Source organism: Myxine glutinosa, chromosome 2 (assembly GCF_964187855.1).
Source record: "Myxine glutinosa chromosome 2, kmMyxGlut1.1, whole genome shotgun sequence".
Taxonomy (NCBI): domain Eukaryota; kingdom Metazoa; phylum Chordata; class Myxini; order Myxiniformes; family Myxinidae; genus Myxine; species Myxine glutinosa.
The window spans coordinates 15,064,581-15,090,782 of record NC_136262.1 but is presented as its reverse complement, the minus strand read 5'-3'; the positions used below and the strand labels follow the sequence as shown (position 1 = coordinate 15,090,782).

The 26,202-nt window shown below is 44.8% G+C and overlaps 1 protein-coding gene across 4 annotated transcripts in view; it reads right to left on the bottom strand.

The window, feature by feature from the left end:
- Positions 1-26,202, bottom strand: part of LOC137422018 (proprotein convertase subtilisin/kexin type 6-like) — a 288,832-nt gene that overhangs the window by 59,214 nt on the left and 203,416 nt on the right. The window contains exon 21 of one of the 4 annotated variants that reach the window (XM_078772998.1): positions 19,143-19,360. The exons of the other annotated variants lie outside the window; for them this stretch is intronic. Within the exon in view, the coding sequence (XP_078629124.1) occupies positions 19,290-19,360 (71 nt within the window). The 3' untranslated portion in view covers positions 19,143-19,289. Of the gene's footprint in view, positions 1-19,142; positions 19,361-26,202 lie in introns of those variants that run through there. 4 annotated transcript variants of the gene reach the window in all.

The window sequence follows — 26,202 nt, the reverse complement described above, 5'->3', positions numbered from 1 at the left end:
CCTCGCCTTACAAGATATGCTCCACTCAAATAATGCGCTGGTCAACAGCTTCAAGTCGACATTGGAGAGAATGCCTTCACCTGATTACAAGGTCGTAATTCGAGCTGACAAACGTCCTCATGGAGAGCACGAACGTCGGTTTAACGAGCCAGTCAACAATGACGTTGCAGTTCTCATGGTAGGAGAGCAGTACAACAATCGCGACATCGTCCTGCATCTTCGCGACAACAGCACGAAGCGGATTTCGGAGACTCACCGATTCTATGACGCCCTCCAGTACCCTCTGATTTTCTGGAAAGGACAAGATGGCTATCATTTTGAAGTTGAACAAGCTGGCGGCTGGGGAAAGAAAGTATCTGCGAATGACTTCTATGCCTTCCACATCATGGTCAGAAAGAATTCCACGAATCATATCCTGCAGTGCCGTGATCTGTTCCACCAGTTCATCGTCGACATGTATGCCAAAATCGAAAGTGAGAGACTCCTCTTTATCCGGCTCCACCAACGTCAACTGAGGGCAGAATCGTACGCACACCTCAGGGATGCTGTCAACAATGACGGAGATGTTCAGAACATGGGACAACTGGTCATCTTGCCATCCACGTTCACCGGAGGTCCCCGATACATGCACGAGCGGACCCAGGATGCGATGGCATGCGTACACAATTACGGTCGCCCCGACCTTTTCCTTACCTTCACCTGTAATCCGAAGTGGGAAGAAATTAAGCGAGAGTTGATGATCAACCAGCAGCCAACACATCGCCATGACATTGTCGCAAGGGTATTCCACCAGAAACAGAAGGAACTCATGCAGATGATTAAGAAGGGCAAAGTTTTCGGGACTGTCCGATGCTTCATGTACACCATTGAATGGCAGAAACGAGGCCTGCCCCATGCCCACATTCTGGTGTGGCTAGAAGAAAAGATCCACGCTTCCAATGTAGACTCTTTTATCAGTGCTGAACTTCCAAACCCTGATGAGGATCCAGAGCTGTTCAACATCGTCAAAACGCAGATGGTGCATGGCCCTTGTGGCTGGCTAAATCCATCGTCTCCGTGTATGAAGGACGGTAAATGCACCAAGCGATATCCTAGGGCATTTCTCAAGGAAACGCAGACTGGTCTGGATGGATACCCACTTTACCGGAGGAGAAAGCCTGAAAGCGGTGGATCGGAAACATCTATTTCAATTTCCGAGACCAGAAGCATAGACGTTGACAACCGATGGATTGTACCATACTGTCCACCTCTCTCTAAAATGTTCAAGGCTCATCTCAATGTTGAGTTCTGCAACTCAGTGAAATCAATCAAATACGTGTGCAAATACATCAACAAAGGTTCGGACATGGCGATGTTCGGCCTTCAGGGGAACAAAAACGACGAGATCGAGTCATATCAGCTGGGGCGTTACGTCAGTAGTAACGAAGCTATCTGGAGAGTTCTCAACCTCCCTATCCACGAACGCTACCCAACCGTTGTACACCTTTCCGTACATCTTGAGAATGGCCAGAGAGTGTATTTCACAGAAAGCAACGCAAGGCAAAAAGCAGCAGAACCACCAAGTTCAACTACACTTACCGCATTCTTCCAATTGTGTCAACAAGACGAATTCGCCAAAACACTCATCTACAATGAAGTCCCACAGTACTACACCTGGGTGGTTGGCAGTAAGACGTGGAAACGACGAACACAAAGAGCACGAGTTGTGGGACATCCCGACATTCGCCGTTCAGATGCAATTGGACGAGTCTACACTGTACATCCAAACAATTTCGAATGCTTCTTCCTGCGCCTTCTACTCCATCATGTCAAAGGACCCATCTCTTTCCAAGAACTGAGAACGTTCAACGGCCAGGTTTGCAACACCTTCCGCCAAGCCTGCCACCTGCATGGCCTTCTGGAGGATGACAGCCACTGGGATGCCACTCTAGAAGAAGCAGCAGTCTCACACTCTCCAGCCCTGTTGAGAAATCTCTTTGCCATCATGCTACAAACTTGCGGTCTCTCCAATCTGGTACAACTGTGGAATAACCATCGTGACGATCTCAGCGAGGACATTCTCCACAGGGCAAGACAGGTTCATGCTGAAGCAGACTACTCCGATGCGATCTACAATGAAGCCTTAGTATTCATAGAAGACAAACTGCTTTCTCTTGGAGGACATTCGCTGGAGGTCATTGGCCTTCCTGTAACACAGCGACAACAACAGAATCACCTGGCTCGGGAAGTACTCCGAGAGACTTCATACAACGCACAAGAATTGGAAAACTACATCAATGAAAACGAGCCAAGACTGACAGTGGAGCAAGAACAGATCTACATGCATGTGCTGGCGAGCATACACTCTTCTGAAGGTGGATTGTTCTTTCTGGATGTACCTGGAGGCACTGGAAAAACGTTCCTTATGAACCTCATCCTGTCAAAAATCAGGCAGAAAAAGATGATTGCTCTGGCTGTTGCCTCTTCCGGAATTGCTGCCACTCTTCTCCCCGGGGGCCGGACCGGGGAAGGGGAGAGGTCCGCGGTGCGACGGGGGACAATAAACATAAATGCAAATTTCGAATGGAAAAAGTAACTACACCCTTGGCTCTAATAGGTGGTATTGCCCCCTTTGGCAGAAACAACCTCAAGTAGGCATTTCTTATAACTGTCTACCAGTCTCTGACATCGACTGGAAGAATTTTTTTCCCACTCCTCCATGCAGAATTCTTTCAGCTGTGCGATGTTTGAGGGGTTTCTTGCATGCACAGCTCGTTTCAAATCCCCCCCACAACATCTCGATGGGATTTAAATCCAGGCTTTGACTTGGCCATTCCAGAACCCTCCATTTCTTTCTTTTCAGCCATTCCTTGGTGGATTTATTGGTTTGTTTAGGGTCATTGTCATGTTGCAAGGTCCACCCTCGGTTGAGCTTCAACTTTCCGACAGATGGCCTCACTTTATCCTCAAGCACCCTCTGGTACAATGAAGAATTCATAGTGGATTCTATGATGGTGAGCTGCCCAGGCCCTGATGCAGCAAAGCTGCCCCAAAACATAATATTTCCACCACCATGCTTTGCAGTTGGTATCAGGTTCTTGTGGTCAAATGCTGTCTTTGGTTTTCGCCAAACATGTCTTCTGGTACTGTGGCCAAATAGCTCTACCTTTGACTCATCTGTCCAGAGCACATTGTTCCAGAAGTGCTGGTCTTTGCCTAGGTGTTCATTGGAAAACTTTAATCTTACCCTGATGTTCTTTCTGGACAGCAAAGGTTTCCTCCTGGCACACCTCCCATGTGGATCAAACTTGTGCAGCCTCTTTCTAATGGTAGACTCGTGCACTTTGACATCAACAGTGGCAAGAGCTACCTGTAGGTCCCGCGATGACATTATGGGGTTCTTCGAGACTTCTTTCAGCATCTTGTGGTCTGTTCTCGGGCTGAACTTGCTGGGGCGGCCTGGCCTGAACAAGTAGGCAGTTGTTTGGAATCTCCTCCACTTGTAGATGATGTTCCGGACAGTCGAATTATCGATTTCAAATTGTTTGGAGATCTTTTAAAATCCCTTCCCAGACTCGTAGGCATCTATAACCTTCTTTCTGAAGGCCTCAGAGAGCTCTTTTGATCTTGGCATGGTGACGCCACACACTTCAACAACAAAGAGCAAACCAAACGAAATGTCTGAGGTTTAAATAAGACAGGTTCCTTCAAGATCCTCTCTCACGATGTTCTAATCATTTGCACCTGAGCGGGTGCACCTGATTCTAATTTTAGGTATTTGAAGTAGTGATAAATGTAGGGGTGTACTTACTTTTTCAACATGCGAAATTTGCATTTATGTTTATTTAAATTATACAATGGACTACAAAATGTAAATGTTTCATGATATTTGTTATATTATATCACCTTTATCTATCAATATTGTTGAAATGAAGATCAAATAGCTGTATGTTGAAATATGTTGAAAAAGTCAAAACTTTACACAGGGTGTACTTACTTTTTCACGTGACTGTACATATACATATACCTATACATATACATATACATACATATATAATTCTATCTCTGAGGATATCCTGGAGACTCATTAGCTCAGGGGGCTGTTACTGCGTAAGTGATGAGGTCTGTGGGTTTGAGTTGTGGGTTGAGTAAAAAAAAATTCACACTAGTCCCATGCAGGAAACCACTTCCTGTTTATTAAATATATAAATATAATTATATATATATATATATATATATATATATATATATATATATATATATATATATATATATATATATGTATGTATACACACCCCTTGACTTTTTTTGACATTTGGATGTGTATATTTTTTGTCACCGATCTACACATAATACCCCACAATGTGAAAGTAGAATTTGTTTTAATACAAAATATTTTCACGCAAAAAAAATGCATATTATCCAGGGTGTCAAAAGTAGCGCCAGATTTCTGTTTATATATATATATGTATATATATATATGTATATATATATATATATATATATATATATATATATATATATATATATATATATATGTATATATATATATATTATATATATATATGTATATATATATTCCTGTCAGTTGATTGTTTGTTTGCCATTTGTATTACAGTGTACAAGAAGGTAGAAATAAATGAATGACATGTTTATCTAACCATTTATTCTTTGGAAAATTATTACGGAAGTGTACCGAGCTGTTTTACTTGCAATTTTCAAAGTGCACTCCCTCGTGATCGATGCACAATTGCAGCCCAGCAGGCACAGAGTGGCACACACGCTTGCAGAGTTCGATATCAATTTCCTCAAACTTTGCAGTGATTTGAGCCTTCAATTCCTGAATGGTACGAGGCTTTTCACGATAAACAAGGTCTTTCATGAACCCCCAAAGAAAGAAATCTGGAGGTGTAAGTTCTGGGGAGCATGCCGGCCACTCGATCGGACCGCGGCGGCCGAACTACTTTCCGGGAAAGTTTTCATCAAGCCACTGACGAACATGACGTCCATAATGAGGTGGAGCTCCATCTTGCTGGAAATAACAGTCCTGATCTTGTACCCTGGGCCAAAAGAAGGTTTGCAGCATATCCAGGTAAATTTCTGCAGTGACAGATCCCTCAAAGAAAAAGGGTCCAATTATCCCTAATGGAGATATGGCTGCCCAAACTGTCACGCCAGGTAAATTTACCTCCTCAACTGTCACTCTTGGGTTTTCCGCAGCCCAGCAGACACAATTGTGTCGGTTAATTGTGCCGTTAAGCTTAAAACATGCCTCATCTGACCACCAGATGTTGTCTGCCATTGTGTCCTCTTTGTCAAGTTTAGCTGAGAACTCTTCGCATAATTGAAGACGGCGGTCGTCATCTCCATCATGAAGGGCATGCAGTAAGCGTGGAATGTAAGGTTTCCAGTTTTTCTGGTGAAGGATACGGATAACACTTGATTGGCTCACTTCCAACTCTGCAGATAAACGGCGAGTTGACTTTTGCAGACTTTGTTCCAGTCTCCTGATGGCTTCTTCAGCCTCAGCTACATTCGTTGCCGTTTTTGGACGACCGGACTTCTTTGCAGTGGCTACCGACCCTGTTGCTTCAAATTTCTCCACAATCAATCGTATGTTTCTTCCCTGGGGTGGGTTAATATCGAATTCCTGTGCCAAACGGCGTGCCGCCATCGTTGGTTGTTCATTACATTTGTAGTAATGTTTCACGGCCGCAATGCGTTGATTCATTGAAAGGTAATTCATGGTTCAATTTGGTGCAAATTCAGTAACTTTCCAAGCTCTCAGCAATAACCTGCAAAACAAAAACAAAAATAAATAAAAGTAAGAAAATTAATAATCCGCAAGACAATTATTAACAACATGACATCCCAGAAAGAATCTGACAGCCGAAAAAACAGCTTTCGTCTCCTGGAAAGCAAATCCAACGGAAGGAAATCTCATTTCCTTTCACAAAGCCCGAAACAAGTGTGTGTCCACCCTCAGGAGAGCCAGGAAACAATATCTCTCCGTTCTCAGGACAGAACTCTCTTATCTGTCTCCCTCTTCCAAATCCTGGTGGCATCTGGTCAAATCTGTTTCTGGTGTTTGTTCCCCCTCCATCCCCTCCCTCACCTCAAACGGCCACACGGCTGACTCCGCGCGTGAAAAAGCTGAATGCCTCAACTCTGTGTTTGCCTCTAAATCTTGTGTCCCAAACCCATCCCTCTCTGTACCCACCGTACCCAGTCGTACCCAGCTGCTCCTGGACTCTGTGTCCTTTCCTCCTGACAAGGTGGAAAGGTTTCTGTCAACCCTCGACCCTGATTCTGCAACTGGACCTGACGGCATCAGCCCACGGGTCCTAAAATCTTGTTCTTCCGCTCTTTCACTCCCTCTCTCTGTTCTCTTCACACTCTCTTTTGCTCAAGGTCATCTGCCATCTGCTTGGAAATCTGCCAACATCACTGCTTTGCACAAAAAAGGTGCAAAAACAGATCCCAGCAACTACAGACCAATCAGCCTTCTCTCAATTATCAGTAAAGTCATGGAATCCATCATTGCTTCAGAAATGAAATCTTTCCTCTTCTCCAATGGCTTGATCTCTGATCATCAATTTGGTTTCAGACCTGGTCACTCTACTCTGGACATGCTGCTACTGCTTTCTCAGCAATGGATGGAGGTCCTCAATGCCAAACAGGAAATTAGCGCTGTCTCCCTTGACATATCACTTGCCTTCGATACGGTCTGGCACCCCGCTCTGCTCACCAAACTCTCCTCTGTTGGTATCCATGGAAATCTCCACGCATGGCTGGCGGACGTCCTCTCTAGTCGTAGTCAACGTGTGGCCCTGAATGGGTTTCTCTCATCTCCTCTTCCTGTTCAGGCTGGAGTTCCCCAAGGCAGTGTTCTGGGCCCTGTGCTTTTTCTGGTCTTCATCAATGATCTCTCTGACTCTCTTGAAAATCCTCTCTATCTCTTTGCTGACGACTCTACTCTCTGTCGCTCCATTCTTCATCCCTCAGATCGGCAGTCTGCAGCCTCCTCACTCTCTGCAGACCTTGACAAAATCACAGACTGGGCAAACAAGTGGAACATGTCTTTCAATCCTGACAAATCTCACACTCTTACGATGTCTCTCCGAAAAGACCGACTGGACAACCCTCCCATCCACTTTCTGAATAATCCTCTCCAAGAAGTTCTGTCACTCAAGCTTTTGGGTCTCACTATCTGCCATGATCTTTCCTGGAAAAACCACATTTCAAATCTGGCCTCCAAAGCCAGTCGCCGACTGGGCATCCTCCGTCGTGCGAAGTCCTTCCTTGGCACACCTGAGCTCCTCACCACATACAAGGCTTTCATCCGCAGCTCAATGGAATACTGCTCTCCCCTCTGGGCTGGTGCTCCTGCCTCACACCTAGCTCGCCTTCGCGCTGTTGAAACCAAAGCATTCAGAATCATTGGAATCTCCCACGATGAAGCTAACTCCAAGGGCCTCTCACTCACTCACTGCAGGCAGGTTGGTGGTCTTTCCGTCTTCTACCGACTCCTCTCTGGCCTTGCCCCCCCAGCTCTCTCTGGGCTCTGTCCCGCAAATATTCCTACAGGTCGCACAAGATCTGCCTGCAACCCTCTTTTGGTTAAACTGCCAAAATCAAGACTCTCTGCTCACCTTCACTCCTTCATTCCTCTTTTCTCCCGCCTCTGGAACAAACTCCCTCACTCTCTTCAATCCCACTCCACCCTCCAAGTCTTTAAAACAGCTGTTCACTACCATCTCTTATCTTCCCCCATCCAAAACCTTGATCTTTTCTACCCCTGCTAATTTCACCCCAATTCCCCTTTTTGAAATACCAACTTCTGTCCTGGAAGTCCTTGTGCTTTATACTTCTCCCTCCCCCCCCCCCCTTCCCATGCCTCCTCCCCCCGGGCCCTCTCCCTTCCACACATCTCCCTGCTTTCGGATGTTGTGTTTGTGTGCTTCCCCTTTTCTCCCCATCTTGTCTTCCGCTCCCTCTTTTTGTGTATTTTGTTTGTCTGGTCGATTTGTTTGTGAAGTAAATGTTAGCTCTTTCACGAGCCTCGATTCAGTATACAAAAAAAAAAAAAAAAATTCAATTTTCTATTGAAATAAAGAAAATGACAAAAATGCATTCCAAACATCACTTAAAACTTCTCAAGAGCGGCCGCCATTACAGTAAACATTCAATCAGCCAATGAGAGCGCTTCACATACGCTCTGAGTTCTGAGCCACTCGCAGCCAATCACGTATTGGTTCACGCTCTGCCTCCACCGCGTGTGTAAACGTTCTTGCTCCCTCGCAAACATTCCCCATTTTTTCACCCATAATGTCTGGAAAACAGCCTGCACCTTCCAGAGAGGGTGGTGCATCTAAGATGTCTCGGAAAAGCATTGGCATGGATGTGAAACTGCAAGTGATATGGCGTTTGGAAGCTGGTGAGCGTCCGGTTGATGTCGGCGCCGCTTTGAACTTGGCTCCATCGACGATCAGATCATAAAAAGTGCAGACAAGATAAAAGCTTCTGCAACGACGACCTCAAAGTTACCATCAACGAAGGTGACTCGTACAAGGAGCCATTTGCTTGAAAAAATGGAAAATAGACTTAAATATATGGGTGGATGACCAAACACAACTAAACATGCCCCAAAGGAGTTGATAATAATGCAAAAGGCAAGAAGCATCCTCAATCACATTCAAGAAGAAGAAGATACGTCGGTAACATTTACAGCCAGCAGAGGTTGGTTTGATGGATTTAAACAGCGCAGTAACCTCCATAGCATCCACATCTGTGGTGAATCTGCAAGCGCTGATCACCAGGCAGCCATTGAATTTCCCGACAAGCTCAAAGTGATCATTGAGCATGGAAACTACCCTCTTCAGCTCGTTTTCAATGTGGACGAGACAGCTGTTTTGGAAGCGCATGTTGTCTTGCACATTCATTTCCCGTGAAGGGTCGCATGCGTCAGGATTCAAGGCCTCCAAGGATCGCCTTACGTTGCTGTTTGGTAGTCATGCTTCGGGAGATTTTAAGGTGAAACCTATGCTTGTGTACCATTCAGAAATCCACGAGTGATGAATGGGTTTTCAAAGAAAAAGTTGCCTGTCATCTGGAAGTCCAACAAGAAGGCTTGGGTGACAATGGCCACTTTTCAACAGTGGTATGTTTCAAGTTTTTGCCCTGCTGTGAAGCGTTACTGCGAGGCAAACAATCTTGAATCTAAAGCAGTGTTGCTCATGGACAATCCTCCAGGCCACCCAGACAATCTTGAAGGCCTCTGGACTTCACTACCTGTCGAGGTGGTGTTCCTTCCTCCCAACACGACTTCCCTTTTGCAACCGATGGGCCGGGGTTATAACTAATTTTAAGGCATACGACTTGAGACGGACCTTCAGGCACCTGGTTGAGGCAACAGATGGTCCCAATGAGGAGTCAAGTAGGGACTTCTGGAGGTCGTTCAACATTATGAAGGCCAATGGAAACATCGGCACTGCCTGGGAGAAAGTCACCAACACCTGCATGAATGCTGTGTGGCAGAAGGTACAGCCACAGGCATGCAAGAACTTCATGGGATTCGAGCTGTTGGTGCAATCCATCACCAGCGACATCGTCGGGGCAGCAAACCTAGTTGGACTGGACAAAGTCGACGTTGATGATGTGGATGAGCTACTGCATTTACATGGGAATAGCCTAACAAATGAGGAACTGCTGGAGATGGAAGAACAGCCTGCTACAGGAGAGGCCGAGGACGCTGGTGCAGATGAGGCTCAACCTCAGCGAAACGTCACCATAGACGTTTTGAATGAGGGCCTCACGAAGCAGAACGAGGTAATTTACGTCTTCTCTGAAAATGACCGAGATTGGAACCGCTGCACAAAAGTCAGCAGAAATTTGCTCGATGCAGTTTCCAGCTACAGAGAAATGCTCTGGGAGTAGAAGCTCTGGACAAGACAGTCAACACTGGATGCCGACTTCAAGAAGGGATCTACAGTTTTGCAGGAGCATGAGCCACGACCTGGCCCATCTTCCCAACAGTAGTTCTTCCCACCTCGTCGTAAACATAATCCAAGCTCTGACAAAATTCACTAGTGAGTGTTAATACAGTATACGTATGACTTACTGATGTTATTTTACGTAGGTATTAACAAATTATTATTTTTATTGATAAAGAAATGACGCTGTCGGGAAACTCATCTCCATATCTGTCATGTTATAATGGCCCCGCATAAAGCTGATTCGGTTAGCACTCACACTTCTAGGAACACATCCTAAGCGTTAAACGAGGTATGCCTGTATATATTTTATATTTTTACATTATTTTAAAAATATTTTTACAAAATATACCTGTACTGTATATGTATATGTATATTTTTATATAATCGTATCAAACAGCATGTCCCCCTGGTTATTCGAGGAAAGAACTTGGGAGTGAGGACACAACCAGTGCGAACATGTAGGGATGTTCAAGGACCGTCAGCCATTTCTTGTTCTTCTTCTGCCATTGCACGGCACTTGGTTGCCAACCCTGTCTGTGCAGACCAGTACAATGCAGATAGCTGTCCACGGTCTCACGCTTTCGAAGTTAAGTAATTGTTCACAATTGTATTTTTGTCGAAACTGTATTTTTCTTTCGGTGTGTGTCCCTATAGTGTGTCCCGAAGAAGATTCTTGGTGTTAATCTTTCATACCTGCATAAAAAATCGTGGGTTATTTCGTGCCCCGGTTTTTTGCAGCCTCGTACTTTGTTTCCTACCTTGAGGCTTTTTTTTCTCTCAGCGGTCGATTGTGGTCCATTTACTTTCGTTCTCAGTTTTTCCCAGTCTTTTCACCCCATACTTCCTTGTTTAACATCGTACCAAAAAAAAAAAAACATTTCCTTCTTTGTTCTTATTCGTTTATTCGTTGTTCTTATTCGTTCGTTCGTTCTTCGACCACGTGTTTCACCCCCATTTCCCCAGATCGTTTTCACTGTTCAATTTAAAAATGTTTAAACTTTCCCCTGAAGTATTGTAATCTGTCGTATATTATAATACCTTTTTCTTCTTCTTCTTCTATAAAAAGATGCTTTCGACTTGCTCACCAAATCTATTCATTCCAAAAAAAATTCCATCTCTTACAGTTCCTCTTTTCTACATTCCCTAAACTCTCCTGCACTCCATACCTCCCTCCAGCATCCTTAAACATATCTTTGACTCAAAGGTCACAAGAAACTCATTTTGCAATAAATGTTCGTTTCCCATTAATCGTACACTTTCTAAATTCCAATCTCACCCTTCCCCTCCAAATCTCCCCCATCACCCATCCCTTTCAAATCTCCCACCTTGCCCCTCCCCTCCAAATCTTCCCCATCACCCATCCCTTTCAAATCTCCCCCCTTGCCCCTCCCCCACAAATCTTCCCCATCACCCATCCCTTTCAAATCTCCCACCTTGCCCCTCCCCTCCAAATCTTCACCATCACCCATCCCTTTCAAATCTCCCACCTTGCCCCTCCCCTCCAAATCTTCCCCATCACCCATCCCTTTCAAATCTCCCCCCTTTCCCCTCCCTTTCAAATCTCCCCCCTTGCCCCTCCCCTCCAAATCTCCCCCATCTCCAATCCCTTTCAAATCCCCACCCTTGCCCCTTCCCTCCTAAACTCCCCTAACCCCTACCCTCATAAACTCCCCCCTCCCCCTCCCCTTCAAATCACCCCACCCTAATTTTTTCTCCATTTCCCCCCTCTCATCCCTCCTCCTCAAAGCGTCCTCCACGCTTCTTCCCCCTTCCAACTCTCACCTCCATCTCCCCCAACCTTCTGCCTCGCTCTGCCCCCCCCCCCCCCCTTCAATTAACACCTCACTGTGCCTCACCCAATCACCATCAAACCTTTTGTCCGCCATATCCTTCCCTTTCTCCGAGCTATTGTGAAATCGCTGAAACACTTTCAACAGCTCTCCCTGCCTCTTCTTCCTCTTCCACATCTTACCCTACCCCTCCCCCCCTGTTCTGGATCTGATGCTCCCCCTTCCTCTTCATTAACGGTATGGACCTCAAACATCCGGGGCCTTCGCTCAAACTTGACTGATCTCTCCATACAGGTTGCTTCTGACAAACCAGACTTGATCTGCTTAACAGAAACTTTCCTCCTTCATGATGTCTCTGATTCCTTAATATCTCTCCCGGGTTACTCCCGGGTTACTCTACTAATATCTCTCCCGTCCTGGAGGTGGGGTTGCTATCTTTATCAAAAACTCTCTTCCTCACTCGCCCTGCACTGCCCTCTCTCCACCTCACCCCCAGGAGTGCCTTTGGCTACGGCTTCCCCTTCGCTCCCACCTTTTGTTCATATGTGTGTTGTCCTGTCCACCAAACAGTGATGACTCCATCGACATCTCGCTGTCTGATAATATGGACCAACTTCTGTCTACTCATCCCAACTCTCTTCCTCATATGTGGCGACTTCAATTGTCATCATGCCAGTTGGCTGGGTGTGGGTACTGCTCTCACCAGCCATGGCTCCTCAGCAAAGGACTTCTGCGACTCACTGGGACTGACACAATCTGTCAATTTCCTGACCCGGATCTCAGGCAACGGAGCATCTTCTCTTCTAGACTTGGTTGTGACTAACTTCCCTGCAAATGTTTGCTGCTCTTCTTCTGCTCCAATCGGCTCATCTGATGATGTGCTTGTTAAAGTGGACATCTATCTGACCATTCTCAGAGAGCCTCCTCAGCATCGACGAGTCTGGCATTTTACTCAGGCCAACTGGCACAGTCTTCAAGCAGCCATCAATCATCGGGACTGGTCTCCCATCTTTACCGCCTCTGACATAATCTCATCCTGGGAATTCTTCCAAAGTAAATTGCTCTCTGTCTCATGCACAGATTTATCCCATCTCGCCTTCAGTTGTCATACCCTTCCTCCCGTCCATTGTACACGGAATCTTGTTGTGAGGCAGTTGCCCTGAAACAACTTGCCTTCGCCTCCTGGAAAGCAAATCCAACGGAAGGAAATCTCATTTCCTTTCACAACGCCCGAAACAAGTGTGTGTCCACCCTCAGGAGAGCCAGGAAACAATATCTCTCCACTCTCAAGACCGAACTCTCAAACCTGTCTCCCTCTTCCAAATCCTGGTGGCATCTGGTTAAACCCGTTTCTGGTGTTTGTTCCTCCTCCATCCCCTCACTTACCTCAAACGGCTAAACAGCTGACTCCGCACGTGAAAAAGCTGAATGCCTCAACTCTGTGTTTGCCTCTAAATCTTGTGTCCCAAACCCATCCATCTCTGTACCCACCTTACCCAGTCGTACCCAGCTGTTCCTGGACTCTGTGTCCTTTCCTCCTGACAAGGTGGAAAGGTTTCTATCAACCCTCGACTCTGATTCTGCAACTGGACCTGACGGCATCAACCCACGGGTCCTAAAATCTTGCTCCGCCGCTCTCACTCCCTCTCTCTGTTCTCTTCACCGTCTCTTTTGCTCAAGTTTATCTGCCATCACTTTGGACATCAGCCAACATCACTGGACCATCCATCACTGGATCACTGCTTTGTACAAAAAGGTGCAAAAACAGATCCTTGCAACTACAGACCAATCAGCCTTCTCCCAATTATCAGCAAAGTCATGGAATCCATCATTGCTTCGGATATCAAATCTTTCCTCTTCTCAATTGGCTTGATCTCTGATCATCAATTTGGTTTCAGACCAGGTCTCTCTTCTCTGGACATGCTGCTTCTGCTGTCTCAACAATGGATGGAGGTCCTCAATGCCAAAAAGGAAATTAGAGCTGTCTCCCTTGACATATCACGTGCCTTCGATACGGTCTGGCACCCTGCTCTGCTCACCAAACTCTCCTCCTATGGTATCCATGGAAATCTCCACGCTTGGCTTGTGGACTTCCTCTCTAGTCGTAGTCAACGTGTGGCCCTGAATGGGTTTCTCTCATCTCCCCTTCCTGTTCAGGCTGGAGTTCCCCAAGGTAGTGTTCTGGTCCCTGTGCTTTTTCTGGTCTTCATCAATGATCTCTCTGACTCTCTTGAAAATCCTCTGTATGTCTTTGCTGGAGACTCCACTCTATGCCGCTCCATTCCTCATCCCTCAGATCGGCAGTCTGCAGCCTCCTCAGTCTCTGCAGACCTGGACAAAATCACAGACTGGGCAAACAAGTGGAACATGTCTTTCAATCCTGACAAATCTCACACTCTTACGATGTCTCTCCGAAAAGCCCGACTGGACAACCCTCCCATCCACTTTCTGAACAATCCTCTCCAAGAAATTCTGTCACTCAAGCTTTTGGGTCTCACTATCTGCCATGATTTTTCCTGGGAAAACCACATTTCCAATCTGGCCTCCAAAGCCAGTTGCCGACTGGGCATCCTCCGTCGTGCGAAGTCCTTCCTTGGCACACCTGAGCTCCTCACCACATACAAGGCTTTCATCCGCAGCTCAATGGAATACTGCTCTCCCCTCTGGGCTGGTGCTCCTGCCTCACACCTAGCTCGGTTTCACACTGTGGAAACCAAAGCTTTCAGAATCATTGCAATCTCCTGCGATGAAGTTAACTCCGAGGGCCTTTCACTTACTCCCCACAGGCAGTTTGGTGGGCTTTCTGTCTTCTACCGACTCCTCTCCGGCCTTGCTCCCCCAGCTCTCTCTGTGCTCTGTCCCCCAAATATTCCTACAGGTCGCACAAGATCTGCCTGCAATTCTCTTATGGTTAAACTGGCAAAATCAAGACTCTCTATTCACCTTCACTCCTTCATTCCTCTTTTCTCCCGCCTCTGGAACAAACTCCCTCACTCTCTTCAATCCCACTCCTCCCTCCAGGTCTTTAAAACAGCTGTTCACCACCATCTCTTATCTTCCCCCATCCAAAACCTTGATCTTTTCTACCCCCGCTAATTTCACCCCAGATTCACGTTTTTGAAATACCGACTTCTTTCCTGGAAGTCCTTGCAGTGTCCTTGTGTTTAATACTTCTCCCACCCCTCCCCCACTTCCCACGCCTCCTCCCCCCAAGCCCTCCCACAGATCTCCCGATGTTCCTGCTCTCAAATGTTGTGTTTGTGTGCTTCCCCTTCTCTCCCCATCTTGTCTACCTATACCCTTATTATACGTTTTGTGTGTCTGTTTGATTTTTTTTGTGTGTGATAAATGTTAGCTCTTTCGCGAGCCTCGATCCTGTATACAAAAAAAAAAAAAAAAAAATGCTTAAGATATTGAGCTGAGGTCGGACTACGTGTCATATCTTGTTCTAATTGACGTTGTTTTAGCAAAGGTGAATGAGCCTTTGACAACATCGTTGGAGAATTCACTAATAACTCGTTGTTGTAATGTACGCAACCCACTTCACCAACTCATGATGCGTTGAACCTATCACGATCCGACATCATGGAACATCCCTTTGTGTTTTTGGTAAACCATGCAGTACATACAAGGGCGCTCAGAGCCATGTGGATAGGTTTTCTCATACATGGCATGAGGGAATTCATTACACTTCAACAAGCGTGTTTGGAGTTTGTGGCTCAGTGGCCTAATAGATAAAGCCTCAGACTCCCAAGCTGTGGATTGTGTTTGTTCATATATAAAATTTATCTTTTGAAAAATGCCAGGGGCATAGAAACGGCTCCTTTATACGGGATGTACCATGTGGCAAACTATATAAAAGAAGGGACATTGTTGGGTAAAATGTCAGCGGCATAGAAAAGGCCTCTTTATATATGGTATGTGTGGTGTTAATGAAGAAGAAGAGCCTTCGTAGGCGTGGGGCATATTGGATGCCTATTTATGGGCAAGCGCCCGATGAGCGAGGGGGTCAGTATCTTGTCTACTGAATGAGTTATGCAGAGATGAGCGCTGGATCTACTTGGTAAGAAGTGAGGCGCAATACGCCCACTCTAGGCAGGACACAACTAGATCATGATATCAACCTCCCACCCAAGTTTCATCAAGATCGGATGATATCATCCGGTAGTTATGCTGCGGACAGACAGACAGACACACACACAGACAGACGCACACACATGATGAATATAGTGGTCACTTGATAACTCGTGAACCAATACTTGACTTTGCTTTATAATGCTTTATTACCCTCGCCAGAGGAGAGGGTGTTCCATTTGAGTTCGTTTGTTTGTCCGCACAGAATAAATACGATTTTCTCTGCAACCGTTGGTCCGATTGACAGGAAATTTTCACCATAAGCGCAACTCCCCCTGTAGAATTTTTAAATGATAATTATGACGTCATTGGTCACGTGGTTCGGCCGCCATCTTGGAAAAATCGAAAAATTTTGCACCTCTATATCTCAAAAAGTGCTGAATAGAAAAAATTGAGACATGGCTCATTGTAAAGAACTCTCCATGGGGAATAAATATGTTAATGATGATGTCATAGGTGCCTCCATTATGATGTCATAATTCGACAAGTACAAAACTTCATCCGATCAAGATGAAATTTCTTGAGCATAATCTAGGAATAAATTAGTTTAGAAAAAGAAAATGATGACGTCATCGGTCAAGTGGTTCGGCCGCCGTATTTGTTTTAACACAAAAGCCTTAGACACCACTGAAAATACATCCTGGCGAGGGTTTGCAATCTCCGATTGCTCTTTTTCTTGTTCGCTTTGTAGAACTGATGATATTATTGCCTGCTGTGTAGGATGCCAAAGATCGATTTCAATAAAGCCTCATATCTTTAAGTGAGATCTGGAAGCTTTTTCAATACAGTATGTGCCATGTGGCAAAGTATAGAAAAGAAGTGACATTCCATAGCTTGTGGAAAATGCCAAACAATACAAAATAAGGGGCATTGAAAAAATCTCGTGTGCATGCTGGACTACCCTTGTGTTCTGAGGAGGAACCAAGTAATGCTCTAGAAACGTTCATATAAAGGGGCGCCCTACATCTGGCAAATAAAATACATTTACTTCTTTATGCAGCTGTATGAATCAAATTGGCGCCCCTTTATATGAATTTCTCCAGAGCATTACTTGGTTCCTCCTCAGAACACAAGGGTCATTCAGCATGCACATGAGATTTTTTGAATGCCCCTTATTTTGTATTGTTTGGCATTTTCCACAATCTATGGAATGTCACTTCTTTTCTCTACTTTGACACATGGCACATACCATATATAAAGAGGCCTTTTTCTATGTCCCTGGCATTTTACCCAAGAATCGCTCTTGTTCAGAACGAACCCAGTCACTGTCGGGCTTGCATATATGAATATCTGGGTTGGCCCTGAGGCGGCCCGCACAGCTACCAGACATTCATGTTATATCTGAAAGTCAGAAATATCGTTTGGCATTCCACAGTATGCGTTTGCAGGGTCAGCCAGTCAAGGCCTTTCGAGTCACCCTCTTTCTTGGAAGCGTGTGTGTGAGGTGCCATTTGGGAGTAAAGAAGTTCGAACTCGGCAAACACCTCTCTCATTAGCGTTCACTAATGAAACACTCCTCTTAACGTTCGGAATAACAAAGCCAAAACTGTGAGCAAGGATGAACTCTTCGGTATCAGAAAGCATAACATTGGACAGATTAACCACGTGTTAAGTCATGTCGATGATCAAGCTAAAGACCTCACTGACATACCTGTGATGCGAGAGCAAGACATTGCGCTTCTGCCTCAACAGAGGAAATGACAACAATGTGGACAGCTCTAGTCTAAAATCCAGGAGAGACAGATGTGATGCTAGAATATAGGGGAGAGCAGTACTCCAGTGACCTAGGGAACAAAGACCTTATGGGTTGAGTAGTTCTGATTTTTTTTTTTTATTACTTGGAATCTGCAGCCTATCTGAAGCTTGGAATCCAGTTTGCAGCTGGATTTGGAGGCCAGCTTTTGCTTTTGTTAAAGCACTCTCAGAAGATGAACAGTACGATTGGGAATCAAAGATGAACAGCACAACGTTCTAAAATTACATAGCGCCAATTTTTAGGGAGCTGCCTGCTGTGTGTGCCAACGGGCTTGATTAAACCTTACTAATAATTTTTATTCAACACATGATTAGCTTTTTTGGGGTCCCTCATCATGAGTAACACTCGACCTAAACAAAGCCAACGGAAATCTGACGAAACAAACCTGGGCAGTGTATAATTAATCAGTAGAGACCTACATACCTGATGTGTTAGCCCCACCAAAAAACCAAGATGGAAGCCATATTATTTTGGCTGGGTGCCATGGTGGGTGGAGTCGAGCGGAAAATATGGGTGTGATCCGGCCGCTGTCCGACCAATGGGTGCACATTTCAAAAATCGACCCCAACAACAACAACAACAGCAATATAAAGCTAGAAAAAGGAGAAAATAAGCATTCTTCATTTAGCAGATTTATTAAAAGGATCAGAAGTGTCTTTAACCAGATATCTTTTCATTCTCAGTTTGATGCAGTTCAGAATCACCGACTATCGATTTACTTGGCTACCGTACAAGCTTCCCTGATTGGATCGCAAAGCAAACAAACACACGAACCGTAAGCAAATTTAACAACGGCTGAGGTTTATTGTTTGGTGCAAACTTGCCACACACAATTTGCATTGAGGAAAATAAAAATCGATTATTTTCACACAATCACTTCATCTGGAGAGGACAGCACACCAATCAGACAAAAATCATGACAAATCTCAAAACTAGAGACCACATTGATCGATTTGTGGATGATCGTTTATTCATGAAAGCAGTCAAGAGGCAGCAAAAAGCAAAAAAAAAAAAAAAAAAAAAAAAAAAAAAAAAGGGGGGGGGGGGGGAATATATATATAAAAGAATCACTTTAATAAAATAGAGCACAAGTAGACATTTGTAACAGGATTGATAGTATCTCACATAACGACATAAATCGGTAAAAAAAAAAAAAAACCGGTATTTATTTGACTTTGCCAGACAATTATAATGTACTTCAGAGTGAGCATTAAATGAGGCACATTGGAAGTTTCCCTTTATAACATAATGCAGAGAAGGACTCGTCACTGAAATCAACTGACCATAACAAAGAATCAATCCATACATTGATACTACGGACATTAAAAATCAAAATAACTTCCAATAAATCAAATCTACACTTTAGCTTTTGATTGAGGGCTGGCAGGATAGATTAGAGGTAGTGCACTTGGGTTTGTGCTGTGTTAGCTTGAGTTTGATTCCTGACCAGACTATAAACTGGTGCTGCGCAGACCGGGCTTTTGCGTCTTAAAGTTTTGTCCCTCGGTTTGGACATTAAGCTGTATGTCCCGTCTGCTCGCATTAGCTGGTGGACGATAAGGATCCCACGCTGTCTTTCGAGAAGAGTAGGCGAGTTATCACCTGCACCCTGAACAAATTAAACAGTCCTGCCGCCTACAGTCGAACGTCAGGCCTGACCATCCTGTTCGTGAAAAACTTCGCCCAAAAACATTTCCCAGCCGACCCTACAAGGTGGGAATATTTAGGTCTGTTAACGCAGTAGTAGTAGTCAACTTCAGGTTTTTTAATCATCTATCTTGTAAACGTTGTTTTAATCAAATACAATTATTTCTTTGAAGCAAATTGTTTTCAACCCAATCTCCTTTGCAACCAAAATAAGAATGTAGAAATGAAGTATTTTTAATTATATTATCATCTCACATCTTGGGACATTTATATGTGTATATATATATATATATACCAACTTCCAATTCCCAAGTGAAAAACAAATTCTACAAATTTCAGAAAATTAATAAAAAATACAAAACTAGTATATCTCGGTTGGATAAGTTTCCACCCCCCTGAGTTAATACTTGGAAGCACCTTTGACAGCAATTACAGCTGTTGGTCGGTTGGGATAGGTATCCACTAACTTTGCACACCTTGATTGGGCAATATTTGCCCATTCTTCTGTACAAAACTGTTCAAGCTCAGTCAAGTTACGTGGAGAGCGTTGATCAACAGCAATCTTCAAGCCAAGGCACAGATTTTCGATTGGATTTAGGTCGGGACTCTGACTGGGCCACTCAAGGATATTTATGTTTTTGTTTCTTAGACACTCTAGTGTAGCTTTGTGTGGTGTTGTGCATAGAAGGTACGCTAGAGGGGGCATGGCCAATAGGAGGAGGAGTTCCGGGTAGAGGACGGAGCATGGAGAGGATTGGAGCGGGACGTGCGTCCGATGTTGGATTGAATAAAACAGTTGGACCTTACTGAATTCTTCATTCTTGGAGTACTTTACGACACATCAAACTGGCGACGAGGATGGGATTGAACTTGAATCCACCGACATCTTTTCTGCAAAACCCGGGTGAGCCTTCGATTCCTTTTACGGCCTGGACTCGTGTCTTTGAAAACTACGTACTGGCAATACAGGAGAATACACTTGCTGATGCGAGAAAGCACGCACTTTTGATACATTGCTTAGGCACCGAAGGTCAGAGACTCTTCTATACATTAACAGTAGCTGATAATAGCTATGAGACTGCACTTGTGGCCTTGAGGAATTTTTTTGTCCCAAGAGTTAATGTCGTGGCAGAACGATATAAATTTCGGCAACGTGGTCAGGAAAATAGCGGCGAGTCCACGGACAATACATTGCTTCATTAAGGGAGATGGTCGTCACATGTGAGTTTGGAGAGCTGGCAGACGAAATAATCCAGAACCAGCTGGTCGAGAAAACAAATTCAACTCGGATTAGAGAGCGGTTACTGCTAGAAACGGGACTGACATTACAGAAAGCTATAACCATCGCTACACAGACTGAGTCGGCAATGGCGGAGGCCAAGGGACTGCTAGTGCCATACAGGCCATACATACACCCTGTGCAGACACAGGATTCGCAGAGCAGCAGAATACCCTTTAGACTCGCTGGGAGAGGTATTTCAGATCAGCGATCCCAACCGGCTCAAGGGAAGACGTGTTATAGATGCGGTTCTGTAAACCACACAGCTAATTACGATGGATGCCCAGCAAAGGACGCACAGTGCAACAGCTGCAAAAAGAGAGGACATTTTGCTAAAGTATGCCGGAGCTCAAAACAAGTTCACGAAGTGATTGTACCTGTCGTGAATGTGTTGAATGTAGACAATAGGGCTCAAGAAGCTGATAAGATAATGTGCACTGTACATGTTACTGCTGCCGGGGGAGAGCCCATGGACATTGAACTAATATTAGATACAGGCTCGGCAGTACCCATACTTTCCGAATCTGTCTACATGCAATGTTTCAATAATGTGTCACTGACTAAGCCAAAACTACACCTGGATAGCTACCTGAGAAACCCGATTCCTGTGCGTGGTTGCCTGCATGCTGATGTGACTTTCGAGAATCACTGTGCACCTGCTGAATTCTACATAGTGCGGAGCGGCACTGCCATTCTGGGCAGAGACCTGGTTGCTGCACTCGACATGCAATTGCTGAATGGTAGCATCACCTCTACCACTCAAAATAGGGCAAATCGAACTCCAGTTGCAAATGTTACAGGTGACAGCAAGGAGAACACCCTGGGCTGTGCAAAGGGGTTTATTCATCTTGTTAAAATACGACCCAATGTGACTCCAGTCCAGCAAAAGCTGCGCCGCTTGCCTTTTTCTGTGAGAGACGCTGTTTCTCAGGAGTTGAAAAAGCTCGTTAAATTGGAGGTAATGAGCCAATTGAATCTTCAGAGTGGGTTTCACCAATTGTAGTGACAATGAAGAAAAACGGAGGGATTCGTCTGTGTGTGGATTTAAGAGAACCAAATAAATCGGTGGTGATTGACGGATATCCTCTTCCGCATATGGAGATGTTTGCCGAGCTGCGAGGTAGCACACTTTTCTCCACAATGGATCTGCAAAGTGCGTACCACCAGGTTGTATTGCATGAGCACAGCAGGGACCTCACTGCCTTCATTACGCACGAGGGACTGTTTCGCTACAAGCCATTCCCTTACGGGCTCGCTTCAGCACCCAGTTGTTTCCAGAGGATGATGTCTGCCATTTAAAAAAACCAGCTCTGAGCTCGGTGTTACCTAGACAATGTAATCGTTTTTGGAGGGACTCCCGAAGCACAAACCTCAGAGAGGTACTACAACGTATCGATGCAGCTGGGCTGAAACTGAACCTTTCAAAATGCCACTTCAGACAGACGGAGTTGTCATTTCTAGGACATGTGGTGTCACACGCAGGACTGAAACCTGACCCTGCTCATGTTGTTGTGGTGTAACAAGCACCCCCACCAAAAGACGTGCAGAGCTTGCGCTCTTTTCTAGGACTCACATCATGGTATGCAAAATTCATCCCCAACTATGCATCGGTCGTGGAACCTCTGAGATAATTACTAAGGGGACCATCCACCTTCTCCTGGTCAGTCAAGGCACAGCAAACTTTTGACTCAGTTAAAGAACTGATTGTCAGTAGTCCAGCTCTTGCTCTTTTTAATCCAGAGCTATACACCATAGTGACAACTGATGCCTCTGATTATGGTCTTGGAGTGGTCCTGATGCAAATCCACGCTGACAAAACAGAGAAAACCATCGCATTTGCATCCCGAACGCTGACTGAATCAGAAAATATTCCACGGGGGGAAAGGAAGCGCTTGGATGCATGTGGGCGACAGAGAAGTGGAGGACTTACAGTCACGTGAAAAAGTAAGTACACCCCATGTAAAGTTTTGACTTTTTCAACATATTTCAACATACAGCTATTTGATCTTCATTTCAACAATATTGATAGATAAAGGTGATATAATATAACAAATATCATGAAATATTTACATTTTGTAGTCCATTGTATAATTTAAATAAACATAAATGCAAATTTCGCATGTGGAAAAAGTAAGTACACCCCTACATTTATCACTACTTCAAATACCTAAAATTAGAATCAGGTGCACCAGCTCAGGTGCAAATGATTAGAACATCGTTAGAGAGGATCTTGGAGGAACCTGTCTTTTTTAAACCTCAGACATTTAGTTTGGTTTGCTCTTTGTTGTTGAAGTGTGCGGCATCACCATGCCTAGATCAAAAGAGCTCTCTGAGGCCTTCAGAAAGAAGGTTATAGATGCCTACGAGTCTGGGAATGGATTTAAAAAGATCTCCAAACAATTTGAAATCAATCATTCGACTGTCCGGAAGATCATCTACAAGTGGAGAAGATTCCAAACAACTGCCAACTTGTTCAGGCCAGGCCGCCCCAGCAAGTTCAGCCCGAGAGCAGACCACAAGATGCTGAAAGAAGTTTCTAAGAACCCCAGAATGTCATCACGGGACCTACAGGTAGCTCTTGCCACTGTTGATGTCAAAGTGCACGAGTCTACCATTAGAAAGAGGCTGCACAAATTTGATCTACATGGGAGGTGTGCCAGGAGGAAACCTTTGCTGTCCAGAAAGAACATCAGGGCAAGACTAAAGTTTGCCAATGAACACCTAGGCAAAGACCAGCACTTCTGGAACAATGTGCTCTGGACAAATGAGTCAAAGGTAGAGCTATTTGGCCACAGTACCAGAAGACATGTTTGGTGAAAACCAAAGACAGCATTTGACTACAAGAACCTGATACCAACTGTAAAGCATGGTGGTGGAAATATTATGGTTTGGGGCAGCTTTGCTGCATCAGGGCCTGGGCAGCTCACCATCATAGAATCCACTATGAATTCTTCATTGTACCAGAGGGTGCTTGAGGATAATGTGAGGCCATCTGTCGGAAAGTTGAAGCTCAACCGAAGGTGGACCTTGCAACATGACAATGACCCTAAACATACCAGTAAATCCACCAAGGAATGGCTGAAAAGGAAGAAATGGAGGGTTCTGGAATAGCCAAGTCAAAGCCCGGATCTAAATCCCATCGAGATGTTGTGGGGGGATTTGAAAAGAGCTGTGCATGCTGTGCAACAATTTTTTGTTGAATAAATTATTGCAAAGTCAATTTTTCATTGTTTTTTGGTTCAATTAGATCACCTTTATCTATAGATACTGTTTAAATGAAGATCAAATATTGATATGTCCACATATGTTAAAAAGATTTTAAAAACATTTCATGGGGTGTACTTACTTTTTCCACGTGCGAAATTTGCATTTATGTTTATTTAAATTATACAATGGACTACAAAATGTAAATGTTTCATGATATTTGTTATATTATATCACCTTTATCTATCAATATTGTTGAAATGAAGATCAAATACCTGTATGTTGAAATATGTTGAAAAAGTCAAAATTTTACATGGGGTGTACTTACTTTTTCACATGAATGTATCTCTGGGGCAGACATTTCACATTACGCACTGACCACAGTCCTCTCACTACACTGCTTTCCACAAAAGGATTGGAAAGAGCTGGAATGCGCGTGGCCAGATGGTCCGCACAGCTTCTGTCATTTAATTATGACATTCAGTACAAGCCTGGCTCTGAAAATGTAACAGCTGATTGTTTGTCTCGCCTGCCACTACCTACTTCAGAGCCAAGCCTGGAGGATGATGTTGAGGTTGTCACGCTCACATAAACCCTCACTGCTGTGACAGCTGAAGAATTCAAAACTGCCCTTTTCAAGCAAAGTTGCGTGAAATGCTTACAAAGCGCTGGCCGAAAACGTTGAAAGGCCTGGATCCTGATCTCCTTCCTTACTTCAGATTGTAAAGTGAACTGTCATTACAAGAGGACTGAGTGATGAGAGGTACTCACCGCCTTCTTGTCCCGGATGCACTACAACCACATTTCATCAAATTAGTGCATGACACTCACCAGGGTATAGTGAGGACAAAGCAGCAGTTAAGGGATCTGTACTGGTGGCCGGGAATGGACGCGCACGTAAAGTCCGCAATCAAAGCTTGCATTACTTGTCAGCAGCACGACAAGACAGCTGTGACGCACGCATCACCACTGCAGCCGGTTCCTTATCCTGATGCAGCTTGGGAGAAACTGGCAATCGACATAGTGGGGCCCTTCGATTCTGCAACACTGGACTGTTGTTTCGCTATCACACTCATCGATTACTTTAGCAAATGGCCAGAAATTGCCTTCACCTCCCAGGTCACTTCCACTACAGTGATCAAGTTCCTGTCATCTGTCTTCAGCAGAGAAGGTAACCCAAAAGAGTTGATATCCGACAATGATTCACAATTCACCTCTCGGGAATTTGAAACCTTTCTGAAAGACAGAGACATTACACACAGAAAGTCAGCAGTCTACTACCTGCAAGCGAATGGAGAAATAGAACGATTCAATTGAAGCTTAAAATAAAGCTTGCTCACTGCTAACATCGAGGGGAAAGACTGGAAAACATTTACAACGGACTTTCTTCAAACATACCGGGCAACCCGACATGCCACAACACAGCGATCACCTGCTGAACTGCTTCATGGGAGAGAGATGCACACCAGCTGCATGTACCTGAGTTACAGGTGCCAAAGGCCAACACACCATCACGCAAAGACACAGCACTCACAGTACAAGAGAAGCAGAACAAGCAAAAGGCGTACACCGACAAACGGCGGGGGTCAAAGGATGTGAACTTTGAATGTGGCTCCTTCATCCGAGTGAGGAAACCTGGCATCCTCCGAAAGGGACAATCTAAAATTTCAGCGCCTCTCCAAGTTATGGTGCGAAGAGGTTCTCACACGTACAAACTGTCCGATGGACGGATCTGGAATGCTTCTCATTTAGCATCTGTCTGTCAAGGGAATGAAAGACGATCCCGAGCAACCAATCCTTCCTGACATCACCGCACCACCAGCTCAAGACACATCAGAATCTGTGCCGGTCGGCCTGGATGCCAGAGTTCGCAGACCTCCAGTCTGGACACGAGATTATGTGATGATGTAATCTAAAGTTCTTGGAGAGTAAGAAAGGAAGCTATGATAAACTGTTGCATGTCTATTATTACTTGTTTTATGGTTAATCCACGCTGTGGCATTACTACATTTCATCTTCGAGTTAACTATATACATTCTTGGTCACTGAGTTATGGTATGCATGTGGTTAAAGAAAGGGGGACATGTGGTGTTGTGCATAGAAGGTACGCTAGAGGGGGCGTGGCCAATAGGAGGAGGAGTTCCGGGTAGAGGACGGAGCATGGAGAGGATTGGAGCGGGACGTGCTCCGATGTCCGATGTTGGATTGAATAAAACAGTTGGACGTTACTGAATTCTTCATTCTTGAAGTCCTTTACAACACAACACTTTGGCTGTGTGCTTCGGATCGTTGTCATGCTGAAAGGTGAACTTCTGTCTCAAATTTTGCTTTCTTCCAGAGGGCAGCAGGTTTTCCTCTGGGATTTTTCTGTATTTTGCTCCATCCATTTTCCCCACTATCCTGATGAGTGGGCCAGTC